This window comes from Varroa jacobsoni, unplaced genomic scaffold, assembly GCF_002532875.2.
Source record: "Varroa jacobsoni isolate VJ856 unplaced genomic scaffold, vjacob_1.0 scaffold_799, whole genome shotgun sequence".
Classification (NCBI taxonomy): domain Eukaryota; kingdom Metazoa; phylum Arthropoda; class Arachnida; order Mesostigmata; family Varroidae; genus Varroa; species Varroa jacobsoni.
Genome location: NW_019213701.1, coordinates 168,696 through 191,042, shown reverse-complemented (window position 1 = coordinate 191,042; position 22,347 = coordinate 168,696). Strand labels below are relative to the sequence as shown.

The 22,347-nt window shown below is 38.2% G+C and overlaps 1 protein-coding gene and 1 long non-coding RNA gene across 11 annotated transcripts in view; one reads left to right on the top strand and one right to left on the bottom strand.

Moving 5' to 3' along the window:
* Positions 1-22,347, top strand: part of LOC111263923 (uncharacterized) — a 33,417-nt gene that overhangs the window by 4,206 nt on the left and 6,864 nt on the right. Inside the window, exon 1 of one of the 2 annotated variants that reach the window (XR_015312482.1) lies at positions 21,554-21,669. The exons of the other annotated variant lie outside the window; for it this stretch is intronic. This is a non-coding gene — a long non-coding RNA (uncharacterized LOC111263923). Of the gene's footprint in view, positions 1-21,553; positions 21,670-22,347 lie in introns of those variants that run through there. 2 annotated transcript variants of the gene reach the window in all.
* OtopLa (proton channel otopetrin-like a) overlaps positions 1-22,347 on the bottom strand; it is a 31,126-nt gene that overhangs the window by 2,055 nt on the left and 6,724 nt on the right. The window contains exons 1-10 of one of the 9 annotated variants that reach the window (XM_022839427.2): positions 21,096-21,293; positions 12,548-12,665; positions 10,177-10,453; positions 8,803-9,062; positions 4,906-5,092; positions 3,924-4,081; positions 1,729-2,072; positions 1,109-1,212; positions 859-929; positions 317-561 (exon numbers count right to left, since the gene is read on the bottom strand). In XM_022839427.2, coding sequence (XP_022695162.1) covers positions 317-561; positions 859-929; positions 1,109-1,212; positions 1,729-2,072; positions 3,924-4,081; positions 4,906-5,092; positions 8,803-9,062; positions 10,177-10,453; positions 12,548-12,665; positions 21,096-21,199 — 1,868 coding nt within the window. In that variant the 5' untranslated portion in view covers positions 21,200-21,293. Of the gene's footprint in view, positions 1-316; positions 562-858; positions 930-1,108; positions 1,213-1,728; positions 2,073-3,923; positions 4,082-4,905; positions 5,093-8,802; positions 9,063-10,176; positions 10,454-12,547; positions 12,666-16,679; positions 17,898-21,095; positions 21,294-22,347 lie in introns of those variants that run through there. The other 8 variants (XM_022839426.2, XM_022839425.2, XM_022839430.2 and 5 more) reach the window with 8 other exon arrangements.

Genomic DNA, 22,347 nt, shown 5'->3' with positions numbered 1-22,347 from the left:
TGACATGTTACAATCTATCTAGTACTAAATAATCAAGCATGCTAATTATAAGTTATGACGATTGATATTATACGTGTAATCATTACAATATGGGTATGTGTGGAAAAGGCGACACATGATTTTGCAAAATGTTCTTAACACACACGCATTTTCTTCCAGATAAACTCTTTTTTAATATACAATGAACAGAATAGACTTTAGATCCCGTATGACTTTATTGAAAGGTACATTGAAACTATATATGTTGTAATGGCCAAGAAAATAGATCGTAAATATATAGTAGAAGGCTGCTAGCTCAGATATAATCTAACCTTACCGGTAGAAAATGCTGAGTGGAAGCGATGAGCGTATAATAAAGGTCCACGCAAAGAATCCATAGAAGCCGAGTTGTACCGGACTCGCCTCAACCTTCTGCATCTCGAAGGTATAGATGATCCAGAGGGTGAGGTTAGAAATTAACAGAAACGTGACTATTTGCCGACCTGGCTTTGTTCTGTCGTGCTCGGGCAGGTAGGTTGAACGACAGGTCACGTCTGCTATGAATAGGGATTGTAAGGTTATCTAAAAGAGTATGAAAAAACCGTTGTTAATTCTGAACGATGTTTAGTAATCAGCGACACTTGATTCTCACACTGAATTAACAGTCCCAACTAGGTCCAGTAGACCGGGGCTGATTCAAGGGCATTTTCAAGACAATTATCAGTGACAGACTTATGGTCTTCTAAAGCTGAAAACATAGGCGGCCTTTAACTTATAAACCGTCAAAAATCCAACCTATGTCATTAGATATATACCAACATAGGAATACTGAAATCTTCGACAGCACAAAACGTAACAGTCAGCACGCACATAACGTACCTGGACAATCGTCAAAATGGACGTAAGGAGCAAGAGAGAGTTCGGCACATGTTCTTTTGGGAGAAGGGCTCCTGGAATAATGAGCATTAATGAATGTACGCATTAGTATTTTTTGACTGTTAATAATTATGTCCCCGAATTCGTCTATCGCTCAAATGGCCTCATTTCAATAGAAGCCGAGTTAAACTGACGCTTATTTATTCAAGTATATGCCCAACTTTAAAGGAATATTAAATCTGTGGGTGCGTACCGGCGACGATACCGAACACAGAGTAAACATAAAGACCGAATGATGAAACGCTCAAAAGGATTGACCTTAGGTGATCATTGCGGTCCGGATGAAATCGTAGGTGTCTGAAATTGGAAGCGCACAAGACTACATATCGTATGCCTGGATTGATGTTATTGTTGTTGCGACAACATCAAATTTTTAGGATTTTCCATACATTTGCCAATGTACCTCACTGACAACGATTACAACTGTCTAGCCTAAGTGTCTCTATGATAATTCGAGAAGGATTCGTATGTCTAATGTCCAGTAGCATCAAATAAGGACCAGAACAGTTGAAGTTAGACTATTTACGCAGCGAATATATGGCTTATTCAAACATTAACACAAAGATTCGTTATTAAAGATCAATTAGTATTTTAATAAGAACTGGTTTGTGGTGCTATACAATTGGCATAGCACTCTTTATGTTTCCTAAACTTAGTGGACAGTGGTAACTGGGTAAGAAACAGGACGTAGACGCATATCGCTGCCTGCTGCCATGACACAGCTGCCTGTAGCAATGCCTAACTACGGCTGTAACAGACGTAAGACATTCTCCGTTGTATTGGATCACACTCGAATCATTTATCCTTTATTACCTAACCCTGATGAATCCGATCAGAATCGCCAGAGTCGTGAGGGTCTTAATTCCACAGTGTGATACATCCGACATGTAGATGGCTATCAACTCGTATCGCTTATGTTGGACGAGAACGAAAAACACGATCAAACATATAGTTGAACAGACCAACATCAACAAGCCGAGAAATAGGCCTTTCGACGAACCGGCACAGTTCACCGTCTGGTGGACAGGAATACCCCCAACTGATGAAAGAAGCGTCGTGCCGCCCGTATTTCCGGAGAAGGTCTGGAATAAGGATGACGACGTACGCGATATCTGTTCATCCACACTCGGATGATCTGTGGCAGGCGGCCGTTCCACCTATCGTGAGCAGAAGTCAGCAACGAACGTCCGAACAAGCATAAATAATACTGCAGACGAATTCAGTGCCGATATATTACTTTTAAATATATAAATCAAACTATAGAAAATGGAATATTAGTTATAGTTTATTGTTTTCGCTGTCAACAAACGCAAACAAAAATGAATTATACAGAAATGAAAATCAAATTGAAATTGATATGTTCTATGGAGTGACACGAATGGTGTTGTTTTTGCGTTAACATTCACTCAGCCGAGGCTCTTTCCTGAATAATGCAAAACGTATTGTAATTAATTTCTAGATAATAATTTCGAATAATTTAATGCCTCGTGTAGAATTATTGAATTTGAATTTTTTAGATGAAGTGGTACCTGGCAAACGCTCGGAGTTTCCTAGAAGAATTATTCATGCCATGCCGGCAAGTAACCCATTTTATTCATTATTAAGTACTTTTTGGTTAATAATTAATAAGGAGTATTATTCTATTGCTGCTGATTTGTTCAGCGATCATTACCAGGACTCTATTATATGCGAGCATATTTGTTTGTCACGTACATTCAAGCTGTCCTAGAAAATACCTTCATGGTTTTTTCTTCTTTCTGGGAGAAACGGGCTATTCAGGTAACATACAAACCTTTTCTATGTATCACAAAAGAGAGAGTTTTAGAACTATTTCAAAAAAATACAAGTTAATGCAAGTAACACCGGAGTGCCGGGTAAACTGGACAGGAATGAATTAGAACATTCTTCGAGTAAGGAGCACTAGCACCAAAATTTTGGTTTCTTTTGGGCTTCTTAGATTATTCACAAGCTTCTCCATTGTAATGCCAACACTTCAGTTTTACGAATGCTCGTTCTAATTACCATTGTCATGAAAATAACATTAAGATGTTATTATTATGAATATACTATTATACACGGATTATTTGCAAGCAACGAGTATTTATGCGCGTTGTAGGCGATTGTACCGCTTGAACACTGAGCTTAACATGGGAATGTAGTTAGTGTTTAGCCAAACTGAATGAAAAACAAATTGATAGATATGTCCATGCGTGTTTAACCCTTGACTTACGGGTTTATCCTTTGCTCTTCTCTGAAAAAAGCTACAGTAAAGACGAGTGGCATTTATTTACGTCTTTTGATATCTATGAGGTCATACGTTAAACTGTTAAAACTGTTGAGACAACGGTTCCATATTAAGCGCTTCATACATTGACGCTTTATTTTTATTTATTTTTTTTTACAACAACTTAGGAATCTAATCTTATTGACAGACGTACATCGTCTATTTGATCTATAATAATTATAATTATAGTTTACCAAAACTGATAGCTCTTGGGTAATATCCGAAAGCACGAATGATTAATTCATGGTTTTAAATTTAAATGCCGAGTAGGATTTGACTATTGTCTTTGTAATTAGTTAATAATATTTCCTTAATAATAAATCATATTTCTAGGCTAGAAAAAGAACAGCTGTTTGTATTGCTTTTTATTTGGTTAAAGATTACACTAAATACAAAAGGGTCAGATATTTTATTATTAAAAAATGGACTTGATGTCTAACGCAGGCTGCCGAAATTACACAATTATTGAATAAAGAATTGATTATTTCAAAACCCGCTCCTGTACTGTACGCAAACGGTATACAGATCGATCCAAAAATTGCATTTACTTAAAATACAGTTGCTTGAAGAGAAACAAACTAAGCCTTCAGTATGAAAGAACAGTTTATTATTCCTAAGGATAATTTTTTACGTCTAACATAGCGCCACGAATAGAATAAAAAAATAACATGTACTTAAAGGTTTCGAAATGCAAATAATTATATCGTACAGTTTCACCACTCACCTGAAACACTGGGTTTTTTCCAATATTTTTCCACATGACGTACAGGACAGCAGCAGAAATTAGGGAGTATTCAATGATGAACGGGTAAAGAAAAGGTGAAGCATCCACAACAATCGTGCCCATAATATCCACCCGTTCGCATGATTCACTTCTGTTAGCTATAATTATACAATAAGACGACATTCGCAGGACCAGCGATTATGGCAACATGGTGTGAACGATAGGTCATTTTCGAAAAGCAGCGAAGCGGGCAAAATCGAAAGAGGCATTTCTTGATCAAAGCAGTGCTCCATATACTGCAAAAATTCTGCTGACTCTAATAACCGAAGGCGATCAATATTTTAAATAATGATACATATCAACAAATTATTACAGGTCGCCATATAATGTCGAAACGGGCTTTTATATATAGTCGCTCCTCACTTGTATATGTAATGGGACTCATGTGTAAAGCACCACCAGAGCCTACACTAAAACACAACTGAAACTTCTTTTCTGACTGTGGCGTATCGTAGCTTAAGTATCTTCACTTACGATAGAAAACTATTCATTTGACTTCGATGTAAAACTGTTTATATTTATGGCAATCAAATGCTGACTGATATAACGCATTTTCATGGTTTAAGTTGCCATGTTTGCCTGTTCCACACCCAGCCACACCGTGTGCGGCAAAGAAGTTAATAACAGATGACCAGTGGTTCTACGATCGCCTTTAGTATTACCGTTTGAATAAAAGGTGCGCCTGCATAATTTAAATAAAACAAAAATCAATATTAATTTTTTTATTCAAAGTATAGCGAAAATAAATAAGAGTATTTAAAACGCGTCCAGTGGGGGGTAGGCATTGTATATAACCCACACTCGATTTCAGAGGATATAGAAATGAGTAGTCTTGAGAAAAACATAGTTTCAGATGCGTATAAAGAAAATCTTTTCATTAGATAACCTGTATAATGATATCTTTTGTTCTATCATAGGTTACCTCTAGCGCGAAACGTGAGTACAGCATCTTCGATGGCGACGGACCCGTTCCTCGTAGTATCAACTTCATGCGATAGTATTTCCTGCAAGGTTTCTTTGCCTAGGGTACGGATCCAAACGCAGATATTCGTAGCCACAATGTGCATTAACCCAAAGCGGGCTACAACCTTGAACTTTTGTATATTTAACTGAAACGACAAAGGCCACATACATTACGGTAGCCACATTGCCTGTTCTAATTATAGATAACCATAAGGGAAAACAATCTTATCTCATGCGGTATAATATATGCTTATTGAGGCAAAAGGTATAAAGCTCGCTGCGAACACCATAAATTGTTAAAGATTGGCATAGAAACCAACAATTTTGCCAGTTGTAGCTTGCCCAGTATTACTTCCATGAGTGAAGTTATATAAACATCACTGAGAACAGAGAACCATTAATTTGATAAGTGCCTGCTACGTGCAAGCTGCAGAGTTCCTACGAAAGATAAGTTGTACTAAAACCAATATGGACAGAAACTTGTGTCTGAAATGGCGACTTATTCTGCGTTATGATTTTCATAATTCAATTGGATGGCTTTAAAGAGATACAATGGCCAATATGTTCATACAGACTCAAGTACAAACAAGACATTTCTGTTTCTACTTGCTCACTGCTTACTATTGTATGCTCCACACGATCCACGCAAGATCATCATGACTGTAAAAACACGGGCCTATAACAGGTATTTAATTATTCGATATGTTGCCTGGAAAGACTCATAGTAGTCGTGGATGAGTGGGTGACTTTTAATATTATAGAAAAAATGTTAATAATTAGGTTGTTAGTTATAATCATAACTGTCTCAACCAAGCGCACGTTCTTTTGTAGAAGATTAAAAAGCTTTACGATGGATATATAGCTTGCCGGTTTTATGAATTTCTGTTTGCTTCGTGCGGTTTGTAAGGCCTTACTTAAATATTATGCAAAATAATCAAACTTGATTTTAAGAACTTAAGAGATTGAGAAAGATAATGTCATTAGGCGTAGATTGGTTCTGCAAAACGCATTTTTCTCATTTCACTTTAACGACTACTTGAAGTAGAATGCTACATGCTGCTAACTTGTTCGTCATAGTAGTAAACGAACATGATGTTTACGTTGATAACTTTTTCATTTTTTCAAGTTTATGTATCCGTTAAATGACTGACTCTCCAACAAGGAGCGAAGTGTGTCCACGCCAGGTTTGAAATTATTAACATGATTCCTTTTGGAACGAGTTGACAAAGCCGCATTTCTTTGAGTATGTTCCATGTTGACCAGATGAAGAGGCGATTATCGCTCATTCGAATTTCAGCTCATTGTGTAGTAAATGGTTACCGTGGTACATGCTACCATGTCGTGTTACAAATATGTTGGAAAGAACCCAGATAGGTCCAGCAAAACCCAGAGATCGGATAGCCAACAAGTGAGCAAAAGACACATGGAATGTAGCACGTTACATTGAAGCAGTGTGAGCGCTTCCTTTGCGAATTTCGGCAGACGACTGAAATGGGCCCAGTTATGCCGTGGGCCTTCTCCCGGGTAAACTCGGAATAATAGATCACGGTTCAGATTCATGGTAAATAAAAAAAAAGTCAAATTTAATTAGAACAGAATGTAGGTAGTATTGCTACCGTCAAAGAGGCAACGGTTCATTCATATTTACTGTGTTTTATTTATTTTTATAAATTTGGGATATTTCTTCAATAAATTAGTGGCTTAATCCATAGTAGTAGTAGTTAAAATTCATCAAGTACAGTTGCAAGTTAAATGCCATACATTACACGCATCCGCTTCTATCAGGTGCGCATACAACAATCGTCTATGTTCTTCTGGTCTATAATAAGACATATTGTATTTTTCGTCCTAACGTAGGTATATCGCTGTGGAGTTTCAGCTATACATTAGATCCAAAGTATTCTTATGCAGCCTTGAAAAGTTTTAAGCAAAAACTTAGAAACTATTCGACTTTAAATTGTTGCAAGAGGAAGAGCGAATCGTTATTGAAGTTGATCTCAGCAAAAATACTTGACTGACGTAAGCGCAAATTTCAACATTACTGGATTTGTTTACAAATTGCGTTAGCGACTCACGTATACAACAGCAGAGACGCATGTTTCCTGGCATTGCCAACCAGAAACGTACACATCAGCTAGCATTTACAAAAGGAAATAATTGTGAAACAAGAGATCTATTTATCTAATTTCATTTGTCAGTTCTATTTCTCATCTACATAATAAATATCGGCCAGCATTATTCGAAACTCTACTCAAAGGCGCCTTTTGTTCGCTACGACTCTTTTGTCCCCAATTATGCGGACGTTCGAATCAAAGTAAACCTCGTATGCAAGCAGATCTGTTGCCTTTACTTTCCTAAATATAAAATCCGTACTTTGTCTTGATTCATTGGTATTAGGCATTGTTACTATTGATGGAAGAGTCGTATTTAATACAATACCACGATGTCATGACAAAGACTTTTCCTCAAACTGGGGCACTGTTGTGCCTACGTAACTGAATGTCATAGTTGAGGAAAAATTCATTTGGAAACAGGTTTCTGATTTGAAAGGTCGAAAATGTTTTGTGTGTCTGAAAATGTATATAACCATAGTTAACCTTTAACTAAATGCTCTACGGCAACAGTTTTCGCTGTCTAAATGGCTGAATTTTCATATATTCAAACCCATACGAGCTTATTTACAATACTAAAGTTCTATATACTTCAGTCTTCAAACTGTTTTCGTGGTAATGCAGTGGTGACATACACCGCTAAACTTGGAAAGACGCGGTGATCTAGCGTGGAATTTTAGCGTCGATAGGGTTCGCCTCCTTTTGAGAGCAGCTAGCCGTCTGAAGCAATGCCTAATCGCATTAAACTTAGAACATTTACTTATTACGACCCTTTTCGACGATTGGACCAGTGTAATTGCGAAGAATGGTAGTCCGGTATACCGAAACAGAATCATATTCTTTCGTTACAACGTCTGTGTACTGAAGTGGCGTGAAGCGTTACATAGGTAGGCACGTTTCTGCAGGAATTCCTTTCGAGCAGCAACAAAGTACCTTCCATATCCTGACAGCTGTGAGAAATAGCAAAACCTATGCATTTTTTTGAGAAATACGTGAGGCAAATATACACGTTGCACTTTGAAAGGGGCTCTTTTAGTCCAGCTGGCCGTTAATTAAATCGAGCCAAAGTACAAATGCGTATGTTTATCTCTAAATATGGTGCCGAAGGGGCAATTCTTCTGTGACGAACCTTTTACACTCTTTCGAGTTTAAACAGAGGAATATAATATGTGTTGGTTTTAAGGGTTGCAGACTAGCTTTTCCGGCTGATTATATAAGTGTATTATACACTAATTGTATTTAATCATATAAAGGCATAAAACCTGTAGTAAATACGGCAGACACTCTCCCCTCACTGCACACGACCTGCACGGACGAAATCGTAGAGAAAGCAAAACCAATGAAGCTGCAAGATCGCCAGTATATATATATATAGATTTTGTGCCCGGTATGAGTTGTTTCGCAGGCCGTATTTAAATAAAAGCAGATGATTGATTAAAATATCGTTGTTAATAGTTTACTGAGGTGTCGCCCGTTCTATTCTCAAGAAACAGAAATGTTTGATTATTTGGGAACAATAAGTATTATCGTAACCCTTAGGTGTAGCTTACAAATCACCTAAAAGATATCTGAAGTTTTACATCCGACATTTTCATTGGACGCTGCTGCATCAAGCGGCATTTACGAATCATTTGCACAGAAGACGTATGCATATAATTATCGTATTGAACAAAGAATAATGATCACATGGTTATGAATATTTTTTACCATAATGAATTGATTTTGAAATGAGGTCGAAAACTTACTCTGGCATTCATAAATATGAAGTACATCTGTGCAAACGTGAACGCCATTTGAAGAAGCGGATTGACGGCAAGCAATGGCGAATAACAGCGGCTACTGGTAGGTATCTCAAAATACGATCCAAATTCGAGTCCATTGTAGACCATCGTGCCCAATCCGAAGGCGATGGCACCAATTCGTAAAAACAAACTTCCGTGTGATCGGTCATTCTCACTCGTGCGTTGTTTCACGACGCGTGTTACGGAATTGTTGTCGGTACTTTCTGAAAGATAGAGAAACATAAACGTGTGTTGTGTGAATTAACGACTGATGATTCATTATTATATGATCCCATGAAAAGCTTTTTCGCGCGTACAAAAGCTCAATTTTAATGAACTCGTCTTTCTCGAATCTGATCCAAAAATTTGGAAAGCGGCTTTCGGTATCTCGAAAAGCAACCCTTCGTTTAGACATCTGCTACTAAAATAAAAAGATAATTCTTTGTGAACAATGAAATTTGATTATGTTTTACGTTTTATTTAATCGTTTTCATAGACCTAAATCGTACCGCACTTTCTCCCGATCATAGATAAGGCAACGGTAGTTATATAGACGTTTATACTTGCTGTAGCACACAATGTATAGGACAATGAACCGAATCTTTCGTGTCTATACCTGTCGATTGGTATCTATCAATAGTTAATTAGCTAAATGCAGCTTCCTAAACCTGCCACTAATAAAACGATTGTACAATCACACAAATTAGAAATCATGCAATTTTTTTTTCCTCAATAATAAAATATCATTCAATAAACATGATATTTTGATGATTAGAGTAAACATTTTTAATTAGACCGACCGTCCCCTTGTAAGCAATTATTTAGTAAACTTGAAAAAACAGTGTGACTGCGTACCTATAGATTTATCCGCATGATATGTCTTTAACTAAATAAACCTGAGGTTGTCTATCGATTGATTAATATGTGTTCGCATTTATTTATTTAGATTGTATAGCCCATAGAAACCGTCAGCTGTATTGAAATGTAATTGGCGACCAGGTTTTGTTTCGACGCACATTCTCCTACGTCTGCGTTGACCCTTTCAGGTATCTGAAGATATGAACAATCTACAGTAATGTAGGACTTAGCTATCGTTTTTATCATGCTTATTTCTCTTTAAAAATGTTCTCGGGCTTAAACTTTACAATTATTACTTGTGAATTCTATATCTGAATAATTCACGGTCAAGTTCATAGGAAAACGGTCAATCTGAGTAACGGATAATTTTACTTCAGTATCAATCGGCTGGTTGTCTGCACCCGTATTAAAAAACTTGTTTCCTTTAAGAATCTACCTCAACCTAATTGAGTTTTTTATATATATTGGCGTCTAACTCACGGTTGAATCCATTGAGGGCTGTATGCTCTTGATATTTTTCGGCAGTATCCCCCGTAGAGGTGACGACTCCGCTATTGTCGGCCGCGGAGGAACTCTTTGGGGTGGGACCTATCTTACGCATATCTAACAGGCCACCGGTTCGTTTTAATGGAGGTGGCGGAGGACGTCGAACTCCACCGGCAGGACCGTTTGATGGTATATTGCCATGCCGCAGGAGGTAAAGATAGACGTAAACGAGAAACAAAAGGCTGGTCGTATATAGGTACAAAAAGAAACCCTGGAAAATAGAATGCGAAAGCGGTAGAATATAGAGGTGAAGAACATAAGCGTAGGTTCGTATAAGAAAGAAAAGGCAGTGATTAAATGTGGCTATCTGTGGTGTCTCTAAACTCAATCAAATACGCGTTTTCACGTCCACTATTGCTAACCCCTATTAATGTTCGGGCTCAAAAGCTGAGGGCGGGTTATGCGAAGATTGAAATATCCAGAGAAAATCAACAATAGGGTGCTAAGGCGGCACAGGATTCAGCTCAACAGGCAAGGTAAACAAAACCCAACAGAAGAATGGACCGAGACTCGAGTAGTGAATTCACAAATCCACCAGCCGACCCTGGCAGCCTTAGCTTAAAGTAAGATTAGAATGACTTCCGTACTAAGACCCTAGTAAATGCAGTTCAGTACTTAATGGGTGAGAGTCCCACCAAATTAGAGCTTACCACTGCGGTCTGATCTATATGATGCAATACTAGTTATAGATTTTAAATTAGTGATGAAAAATTCGAGGCAATAAGAAAAAGGTCTTGTGACAAGAACGATTTTTAGAGAAAAAACTGACGTTTGCTTTGGCTAACATTTAAAAAAAGGTTTATACTAAGTATATGTAATGGAATTAATTAGTCTTCTGAACGTTAGAATTGCGGATGGACCTAAATTGTATTGCCAAACTATGTTTGGTAAATCCCGCCTTTGTAGTTCCTACAGTAGCAGCAGTCTTGAAACATAACAGGAACCCTTTTACACAAAAAAACCGATCTGAAATATTTTTGTCTAATTATTGAAGGAATCAAATGAAATAGAGAAGATACAAATGCTTGAAAATCGACAGAGGTGCACTTTTGTCGTTCTGAAAAAGGAAGCTTTATACTTGTGTATATATGCTCTCTCTTTTTACTGCTCATGTTGTGAGTTGCCCAGAGGTGACTTGTCAGATTGTTGGGAACATCAAAAGAATTCAGACAAAATATTTAAAAAGTATATAGATTTATCTAACTCAAAGTATACAAAAAATTGACTTACGCTTTTTTACACGGGAAATCTTTATATGGTGATTCCTCGTAAAGTTGAGGGCTAGCTTTTAAAGTCGGCTCTCTGTTCATTATTTTATATCATCAATACGATTTAGTATTAACGATGGGTGCTCGGCCATACTGTGCTAGCAGTTTACATGCGCACCCTTTGGAAGTGCTAGAGGGCAAAAAATAGCTCAAAAGCCAATTTGAAAATCTAAAATAATAAAATAAAAATAAAGAAATAAAATTTAAACAAATATTGAAAAAGATTTGTACGATAAGCATATTGAGCTTAATTAAATTGAACTCTAGCTCAATATGTTTGCGATACAACCGGAAACATTTATTCGTATACCATACATGCAAAGCTGAAGTTAATTGGCAAAAGATTTTTGACCTGGAGCTAAAGAGAGGAAATAAGTAGATCTTTTTTAATAATCAGCAAATACTAACGCAAGATAAACGTAGATAATCACACGATTTTTTTTGGAAACATCACTTTACAGCTTTAAAGCTACAATTTGAATGTACTTAATGCTTGACATATACCTGGCCCTGTATGTTGCTTTTTTTCGTCTTTCTCATAGTTAATTAATCATGTACATACGCGTAGATAGTGATCAAACAGTGTAACATATTTCGTTCATAATTAATCATATAAAGCAGTGACGTATTATGCATAGGTACGATCAATCTTTATAATAGAGATGATTCTCGTCTAGTAATTAATATTTTTCCAAAAAAACAGATTACATACTATAAGGACAACGACCCTCAAAACAACATAGTTTTATATAAAAGAAGTAATAGTGGATAACCATTTCTGCTCATCTTGTCAATAACCGTATTAATATGTAAAATCACCCCCCCCCCCCACCTCTTTCGCTCCCTCTCCCCCTCTCTCTCTGTATATATTTGTGTGTACAAATAAAGATGACATTTCATTTGGACAAATTGTAATGATTATTTTCATCTTATTTGTGCCTGGTTGATATTTAATACCACATCATTTAAACCGTACTAATGATAGATGAATGTATGAGCCGTGCAAATAAGTCGCCAAATAAAGGAATAAAGCTCACCTCAGAAAAGAAGAGAAGTGGCTGTCTGCCCGTGATAACTTCCGATGTTAAGAGAACGACGCACACTACGACCAGCAACTGACAGTAGATCGACGATAGCATTATGAACTGCTGAGTCCTGAAACGCGCGACGCGTAACACCAGTACATTATAATACAGAATAAAGCAGAGCACTTGTCAAGCCTTTCGAAATGCCTTAAAAACCGTGTATTTTCAACAACGGTAAAGCACTTAAATATTCACAGCAGAGAATGAGCATTGTGTATATATATTCTTATTTTAAACGAGACTCATAAAAAAAAAGCAATGAAATGAAAAAGTAAATTTAGTGCAGATGAAGACAGGCTGATCATTGAAAGCACGCGAGGTGAACACGGTTTACATCGAAGTAGGGGCATCTGTTGACGAGCCTTGAATAGCGATCGCAATATTGGCTTTAAGCGTCAATGCACCCTGTGTGGCATTGTGGAACGCAGCGTTTTCTTGCAAAAATTTCTCTCATCTCCGCGATGCTCTACTCTGTGCCTGAGTGAAGCCATTCTAACAATATTAGCACATCAAATGGTGCCAAATCTCAGCTTTTTAAATTACACCAGCGCCGGCCCAGATTACCTGAGGTATATGACTCTAAACCGTCTAGCTAGAGGAACGGTCAATACCCTTTCAATAACCCAATATGTTCGAGAAAACCGTCGGCACTCTTTGCTATTCTGTCTAAAAAATACAGTTTACTTGATAATATATTAAGCGGCAATTGTTCACGGCGAACGTATTCGTAAAAGCGTTCTAGAAATACTCCCCTAAAAATCATGCTCAAGCAACGATAGAAAAGGGTAGGCCCTTCCTGAAAGCGACGACAAGCTTGAAAGGATTTGTCTATCCGTAGCTGCGTAATAGAAGTTCAATCAACTGTCCAGCAGGTAAATTCAACTAAACCGATAATTTATGATTGCTTAATTAGGTAATCAAGAACTAAACAATTCATACATGTCACAAAGAGAGTTTGTAGAAATAATTATAGTAAGATGCCTTAAACAGCTGCCCTAAGTAGAAGCCTACAACGACACTAAATCGGAATACCACACTTAAAATTCTGATGACAGATCTTTTTTTATAACGACGAATTAAAATTATAGAAAAAAAGTATGATAACTTATAGCTCAGTAACTTAATCTAATATGTACATTTCAAACCTATAGGACACCGAAGTTTGGACTGTGCAGCTGTCCAAAAATACTTACCAATTTTGCCCCCTTAATTTAAACACAAATTAATGTTTTAGCCTACGACGACGACGAAAAAATAACAGCGACAATTCGCTAGCATCAGCCCTTGTACCTGCTCAAATTTTAAGGACTTTTTTTCAGTTGTTACGCCTCCTCTTGGGGCTTTTTCCTTCAATAAGGATTTTGCGCTTGCCTTTTTATAGAGAAGACTCCAGGAAGTGCAAAAGCCATAGGGAAAAGGATCTGCTGAATAGCTAGATAATTACAAAAAGGACATCGCTACACAATCGAGTATGTTTAAAGAACAGGGATTAGACTTCAGGAGAATGCTAATATAGGAGAATGGATTAGGACGCGATTCACAAGCACACGAGCCGTCCCTGCAAGCTTCGGTTGGATTGGAATGGGTGACCTACCAAAAACCAAGTATACTCGCTTGAGAGCTCAATAAGTGTAAAATCTGTTCATTCGCCCTTAACCTTCTAACAGAATAAGAAGAAAGTTTATTCGTGGAATCCTATTCATGATCTACTTTTTTAACGTGTCTAAGATTTCAAACGTTGTCCGTCTAATTCACCAAGGAAAAAGCCTGTGGTCAATTAAAAAAACTTACTTGTTTGCACACAAAGCTACAAACAGACTAGGGGTTTGCCCATAACATATGAAAGCTCCCGAGGGGTTTTTCTAATTGATGCGCGACTAGAGAGGATGAACTTCTTGATCCTAAGTTAAATTATATTTATTAAAAGAAAGAATAACTAGTATTCGATGAATATTGGCTTCATCCGGGTTGTCGCCATTATGAACAACCACTGAATTCAGTCAGTAAAACAGAGTGATACATGAACGTGTAATATTTATTATAATTTTAGCACGGAAACCGACAGAACGTTCATAAGTCTATTTACAGAGTCGACCAAATCCATTCAGTATACAGGCATGACAGTCAATCATTTTAATAAATAACGAACAACGTGTACAAGGTAGATAGAAGCAAGTTAGGACCTGCGTTGTTAGAGATGTCTACAACATAACGTACACACATACATTGGTTCGCCAGTAAAAATCGGCCATGCGGCTAAGCAGATCACACAGAGTAATTCTGTATGTATTTTGACCTATGTTAGAGTGTGTGTGTGTGGACAGTCTTACGAGTTCTGACCCTCTTTAGACCTCTCTACAAAGGCCGTAAAAAGTGCGTCCTAGGCTCTGTGGCCTCACGACCTCCACACGTGTTCATACGGTTCTTTATCGTTATCTTTTGATTGCAGTAATGTTTTCTTTTGAGAAAAATTTTCGTAAAAACGTTATGTTCTGACGTTCAGATACGAACTCGCAACCCTTGGTTTCTAACACCAGCCCAGATGCCGCAGGAGTAACCTTATTAGTTTATGCAACGCTGTGCTCTGGCGGCATTAGCAAACGGATATAGAGCCACTCGATCCTGGACTTAACGAAATCTTTCGTTAATTGGTTTCAAAGTAATACGCTATACAATCAGAACTAGTCCTATCAAAACAAATATTCAACAAAACTTACAAAATGCGCAATTAAAGAATATCGAGAATAGCGTTTGTGTGATGACGGTGTGCACCTAAGGGCTTCATTTGGGATGGGGGGCGACAGTAAAGGTATAAAGCGAACGACTACCGTAAAATAACGTTATATTACAGATGATACTTCACGTGCCGGAATCAAGATCCAACAGCCCACTAGTATCTTTACGTTATCATTTCAATAGAGAAATGCATATCGAACGCTGTCCCGTTAATGGTTATACACGTCTAAGTAAAATAGATAACAACACGCGATTGAATCTAACCATTGACCGTTTCTTGGAGTTACTATTGCCATATGAAGCACGTAAGCCGTAAATCATATCAAAGATTAAAGTTGACAACAATTACCGGGCACTCAGAAACTAGACCTTGCAGTTTCATGAAGTGGCGTGATTTCTGTCTCTCGTGCTCCCCTGTGCAGAAACAACTGATGCTTGCATTTCTGTAGAGCGTACCTGCGATAAAGCTATTGACACTAGTTCGATCCGTTCGTTCTATCATTTCCTAGTCTCGTAACGATGACAACCTTCTTTTGTATCTGCTATTGTATACCAAATCAGTACCCTTTTTTTTTTTAAGTTGTTTTAAAGCGATTTCATCTGAGAGTAAGCAGTTTTAGTCTACTGAACTTGTGTTCGTTGTTTCCATTGTTCATTGTTTCGCTTGGTTTGGTATAACTTACTGCCAGAAATCTCTTTCTTTATTCTACGAAATTTTAATTCTCATTTTGCTTGAACTACAAAAAAATGACCTTGAGTTCGGACTTTAAGGATGGATATTTAAAATAAAAATAGAACCTAGTGACTTTTTATCAGCACTGAAAAAGCTGCGGGATATTTGTTTCGCATAGCAAGAAATCTCCGCAGTTTAGAGATATGACTAACGATATTCACCCTCAAAACCGCCTGAGGACAATCCTCGTCGAATGCGGGAAGTCTAAACGGGTGCCTTCTCTAGGTAAAATATGCCTTTTATTAAGTTGGTAAGCTGGTTTAAGCGTTGAAGTCTCCGTTAGATACGCCATGTTTCTCTCGAATCCTTAAAGCAACCTTTTGACTTGACCTTAGACTAAGACGAATAGCAACAGCCAAAAAAGTATTAGTTCTTGCTGCCGGACTCATTCAGTAGATAACGCGTTATTTCTACTGCTCGTTCTAACGATAACTAACACAATTAGTTGAACTGGATTCAAATATTTTTCTATAGAAATACGACAAGATGCTGTTCGTAGTTAAATACTCCACAGAAAAAGTGAAGGAATGACTGAAAAAAAAATTGTCGCATTGCTTGTCCATATGTTATGGGCAAGCCACATGGCTATTTTTCATTCTCCTAAAACAATTATACCATTCTGGAGCAAAAGTGGCAGGTACATAGAAGAGAGTGTAGATCCTAGCGTTGGACGTGAATAGGCAAAGAATCAGCACAACTAAGGTAATTCCGAGGCTGGCGATCAGACCGACGAAAAACACGTACAGATAAGGGTTTGGATAGGACACAGATAGCGCCTGTTCCCCGTACACCGGCGACATTGGGATACCGTTTACATGGTAGGACATTTCTCATCCACGAACTAGCAACCATTGACAGACCCTTTCAATTAACTGTACACGGTTCACTTGGGTTCTTCTCCAGGGAATCTTTGCTCAAAACAAACTACTAGATGCGATTATTTCACCACTTCAACCATCAGTTATGAGGCGATTGTTTATTACATAACACGAAGTTAGTGGATCTGTAAGTAGCAATTAATTCTATTCCGCTGTACTCGTTCTCAGTGAAGTTGTTGCGATTTCATAATGAAGTTCATAAAAATGATATGTCATATTTTTACATAAGACGAATCGTTCTAACATAGTCACTTTAATTAACAGGTCCACTTATTTTAATGTATCACATGGAACCACATAATTACAAGACTTATCATTTACCCAACTAGCGAAATTACTAACTCCTTATTTTGTTACAACACCCATTCACATTCGAAGAGTCAATATCCAACAGTGATGCATGTGACCTATTCTCATAAAGTGTTCCGATACCCTTTTACATTTTTATGGTATTATTTTCCCTTGCAAGTTTGCTTCTGGCTGTGTGCACCGCTACAACATGAGAAAGCACTGAATCACCGAAAATGGTCGCTCAAAATGGTCGTCTTGATGTTATTTGTCGCCGAGGTCAACGTCATTACATTTTGTCATCATCACCGTTGTAGGCAGAGTTTTCCTGTCTGGGAAAAGGAGAAGGTCTTGCCACGATACACGGCGAGTCAGTTTACCCCCAGCTGCTACCTCAGGCAGCTGCTCGATGGACAAATAGTGACTGCCACCGTTGAACGCCACCGGCACCACATGCAGATCGCAGCTGGAGTGGTGCTCCATAGATGTGCACGCCTCTGTGAGGCCCCCTTGCTTTCTGCAGTGTGCAAATGCGTGTTGACTTCGACAGCGCTCGCAGGACATCTAACTTAGACTCCTTGCGCTCTTTGTCGGTCCCTTCATTTGGCCACAAATCTTATTCACAATAAAGGACCCCCTTTCCCTCCCCCAACACAGCACACGGTCCCGATATCTGGGAGGAGTCATTCAGACTTCCTCAACTATGACACAGCTGCCGTTGCTGCCGCTGTTGGAAACTGTCGCTACTCGAGCTATGTAGCAACTGGTGCTTTAGGTGCCGTTGCCGTCAGATTTTGAGCCGGCAGCATCTAGTCGTTTTTGTCGGTGAGTCTGTGCATCTTAGTGATCTGACAATAACATCTCATCGCATTGTAACTCAGCAACACAATGGCGCAATGGATATGACCGTGATGAATTTGCCTCCTTCTCATCTTTATTCTTTGCTTGGACCAAATCCTATTATTGCTATGCGTTACCACTATTACCAGAACTCTTTTTTTTGCCATTACCATTGGGTCCACACTCTCGTTATTAACGAACGCAACAACGAGCGCTATTTGCTAACTGCTGCTTGCTGTTAGCTCCGACGACGTAGGCCGCCATAGCTATATCATAGCCACTAATTGTGATTAACGATGGCAACTAATTGCTCTAGCTTGTGTCCTTAATTGCTCTTATGACGGTGGCCTAGTACTCGAATTACGCTTAATACTTCCACAACGGCTGTTCCTGCCACCCCGTTTTAGGACACTGACGCCGACGCGGACATCAGCGTGTGTTGAACCGATCAACTGACAGTCGCGGCGACGCCCGTGAGGCACTATTGTTGCTACTGGCTCGACTGCATTCGTTAATTAAAAAAAAAGACCTGGCAAGGTAACAATGGACGAATAACTGATACTAGGTAATAACGAGAGTCCAGCAGTTGGCATCAGTTCTTCATTATAGCAATGGCGGCCGAAGTATGCAGGAAAGTTCAACGAAAACTTGAAACCTGAATCACTGCTGTCAAATGAGTTGGATAACAGTGAACGGTGCCTGAATGTGCAGTAGAGAAATAAAGTCCGGTGCCAATTACCTCAAATTTATTATGAAACGATCGCATGGATGTCGGTGTACGGGCCGGGAACTGGGTTCAACTGCTATTGGGTTTAACTGTTGACTTCAAATCTGTTACGTATTATCGTTACAGAATTGTCAGAAGGGACATTGAAGTCGTTTAATAGATTCTTAGCCTTTGTCTATAGGCAAATAAGGATTAAATAGGGAGCGTTTTCCCAATGAAGTTTGGCGAAGGCTATCGGTTGTCAGCGTGAAGTAATCGGAGCAATTTTCTGTGTGTGTAAAGCACACGCAAAATTACGTTTAGATCATTTAGGTCCTTTACGCATGAGTGTGCAAATACTTCGGAAAAAACACCACTTATAAAACATGTTCGCTGCCTACGAACAGTCTTCTGCAATTCTTCTGCCAAGCGGGTCGTACCTGCTGCTTTTCCTGAACCCACAGTATTTTCTTATTGAACCTAAAATATACATACGGTGTATTCTACCACGGCGCAAATGAGTCAGCAGCTTCTTTATTTAATTAACTGCAGCTATAAACATGTTATAACGTCCTTTTTCTTACTGTCACAGTGTACCCTTAAACTTAAGGCTGCAAGTTATCAATAGCATTCACTTGCAATACAACTTGATTTAAACTATTTTCACAGCATTCTTTTGCGCGTTTAGTTTCCAAACGAACATTTTTATCGGTTGCCGTTTACATGTGCAGCCGTAATGAATAATACTTACAAACGTTCCAAGTCTGTGTTGTTTACTTCTTAATAAACCTACTTTTTTTTTAATACGTAATAAAAAGAGCATGTGACCTATGTATCGTATTAAGAATATTATAATTAAAGCACAAATACATTTTTCCCTCAATCACTCATTCTAACTATGATCGCACAAAGGATAGAGCAAACCTAACTTTGCTCTTTGCCGTCGTATCCAGTTAATTCAATCATCATCTCGATCCTGACCGGCTAAGGTTCCTCCTGACCATTTTTTTCTAAGCGTATTCGAACTCGATTAGCTATACGGTCGGCCACGATGTTATTGTCCAACCGTCTCGAAGGCACATAATTTTTTTCTATTGACGTGGACTCACGGCAGTCTGCTAATCGCAACATTTTCTCGTACTCATCATACAAAAGAAAACAAGATAATATATTACTATAAGTATCGTTTATTTATGTAGTTCGCAATCGATTTTATAATCGAATCCGAAATATATATTTGTATCTTCCTTTTTTGCCTAATAACGAATAAATATGTATTTTATTTTTCATGCTATGTTCCTGGTTTATCTATGAAGATCAAGTAGTTCCTTTGAAGGTAACCTAGAAGCGTACTATAGCTAATCAGTTGGTTTGCTTTACGGTCAAAGTAGCTAATAATGCACTGACACATTTTCAAAAGCCGCGCACTTTTTTACTTCGTTCAACATTTTATTGCCATTTTTTTTTCTTTGGAATGAGCATCCAGCTGGTTATGCTATTGGCTGCTTCAAATAATAGCGCGCTAATAAGGGACGGTTGCGTAGTTCTTTATTTACCAAATCCAGTGATAAAATATATAAACAATATCGAACTGCTAACAATAATGCTATTAATAAGCCTACAGTGTCGATAGGAACAAATGCCACGTAAATAACGTTGTGATTTTTAAAGTTAGCGTCAAATTGCATAAACGCGAATAATTAGACCTCTTATCTAATGTTCCGAACAGACACAAAACTCGGTCTAGGATTTTGCCAAGCTAGAGAGTTACCTGCCGGCATAAGTCTAACGTGTATTAGACAAAGCCATAAACAGAACTTTGTTCTCTACGGGTAAACGGACCTCTGCAATACTGATGCGATTCTATAGATATTGTTAAATAAATAATTGATGGCATTGCATACACGAAGGATCCATTCCAGCGACTTTCATGGTCTGCAAGACTTTCTCATTGTGGAACAATATTACGCTAACGTCATACGCGTCAAATGTGAGAGGTTCATGTTGACTTCAGCGATAAATCTATCAATATAGAGCTGTTTTAATTCGCCAAACAAAATTGATTTTTGATCGGCATGAAACGAGGTTGTAAGGTAAAGAACGTGACTCACATGCTAAAGCAAAAGATAATCTACTCAAATAGTTTTTAAATTTCACGCGTCAAAAAAGCACTCACGGGACTTTGATAGTCCACAGGCTCCACGAATATTTGTATTACGTTTAAGCAATTTGCGCTTATTCAGCACTTATGTCGTTTGCCTGACGTAGTTTACAAAAATAAACTTTGACGCATTAATATCTTATTCTGAATACGCTTACCATCTGGATTCCTTAGAAGACGCTTCATCCGTTTGAGGATCGGTAAAATGTTCACTAAATCTATAGAGCCAGCTAGAAAATTTCGAGCTCCGTGCTAACGCCATCAATCAAACACGATCAGCCGTACCGTCTTGCTTGAACAAATGTTGCCACCAGTCACCAGAGGTTTACTATCTTTACCGCCCAGAGTGGTCTTCACTAACTTCTGCAATACGACGTTGTCGTCAGCGAAGTCTGTTCGGTAACATAATATATTTGATTCGTCGTCTGAAGCAGGCAACGTACTGTTTCATCAGCAGCGATCGCTCACCATTTGCAGCGATCTCCAACGACTTCAGATAATAGAGCCTAGAAACAGTCGTGGTCATAAGGGACCAGTATATCCCATTCATGCACCTCCTTTCGTTTGCATTGTGTTTCGGGAAGAGAGTTCTTCCTTGAGAGGAGATGCTATAGCGAGCACAGGAGGTCAATCATTTCACATTGAGCTGTGTTTATTCAAACACTGAGCTCAGTTATGAAGTGTCATATTAAACATGTGTAAAATGCATAGTATGGCGGACTCAAACGTTACGTAAGTTGTAGGCCGCGTAAACTGTTTTTTTTTACATTTTTAACTCACTACAGTGTTTTAATGTATTACAGTGCTTTGTCAGCTAGACGCGCCATTATCAGGAAGATCTCTAACTTTCTCTACCCATGTTGTGTCATGTCTGATGCACTGATAAGAAAAGTAGCATCAAAGCTGATTCTCTTTCCCGATCGTGTTCATATTAATGATCACTGAACAATCTCACGTGGATTTTGATGGACCGAAACAAAAGTTTCTATAAAATGGTTTTGACAGAAACTGAGCAACTTTTATTTCCTTCAAACACTCGAACTCAATCAGTTCATAAAAAAAAAAGTTTAAAAGGCAACAACTATGCTTGGTGTTATAGTAGAGATATTCAATTGGCGTCACTTGCATTTTCTATGGAAGTCTAAATGGGCCTTTTCGTCTTCCTGGGACACTTTGCGTGTGAATGGCACAGACGGATGGCAATAATAGTAGAAATAATAATAATAATGGTGATGGTGCTGGCGTTATTATGCTTGTTGTTCGGTTATCTAGCTGCGAGCTTAATTAGGATTTCTAGCTTGTCCATATCATCAGTCAATAAAATCACTATTTTTATCCGACATCTGCTAATAGAATTGGCTTCAAGAGATTTCGTGTACCCTTTTCATTACTAACGACGTAGAATTGTTT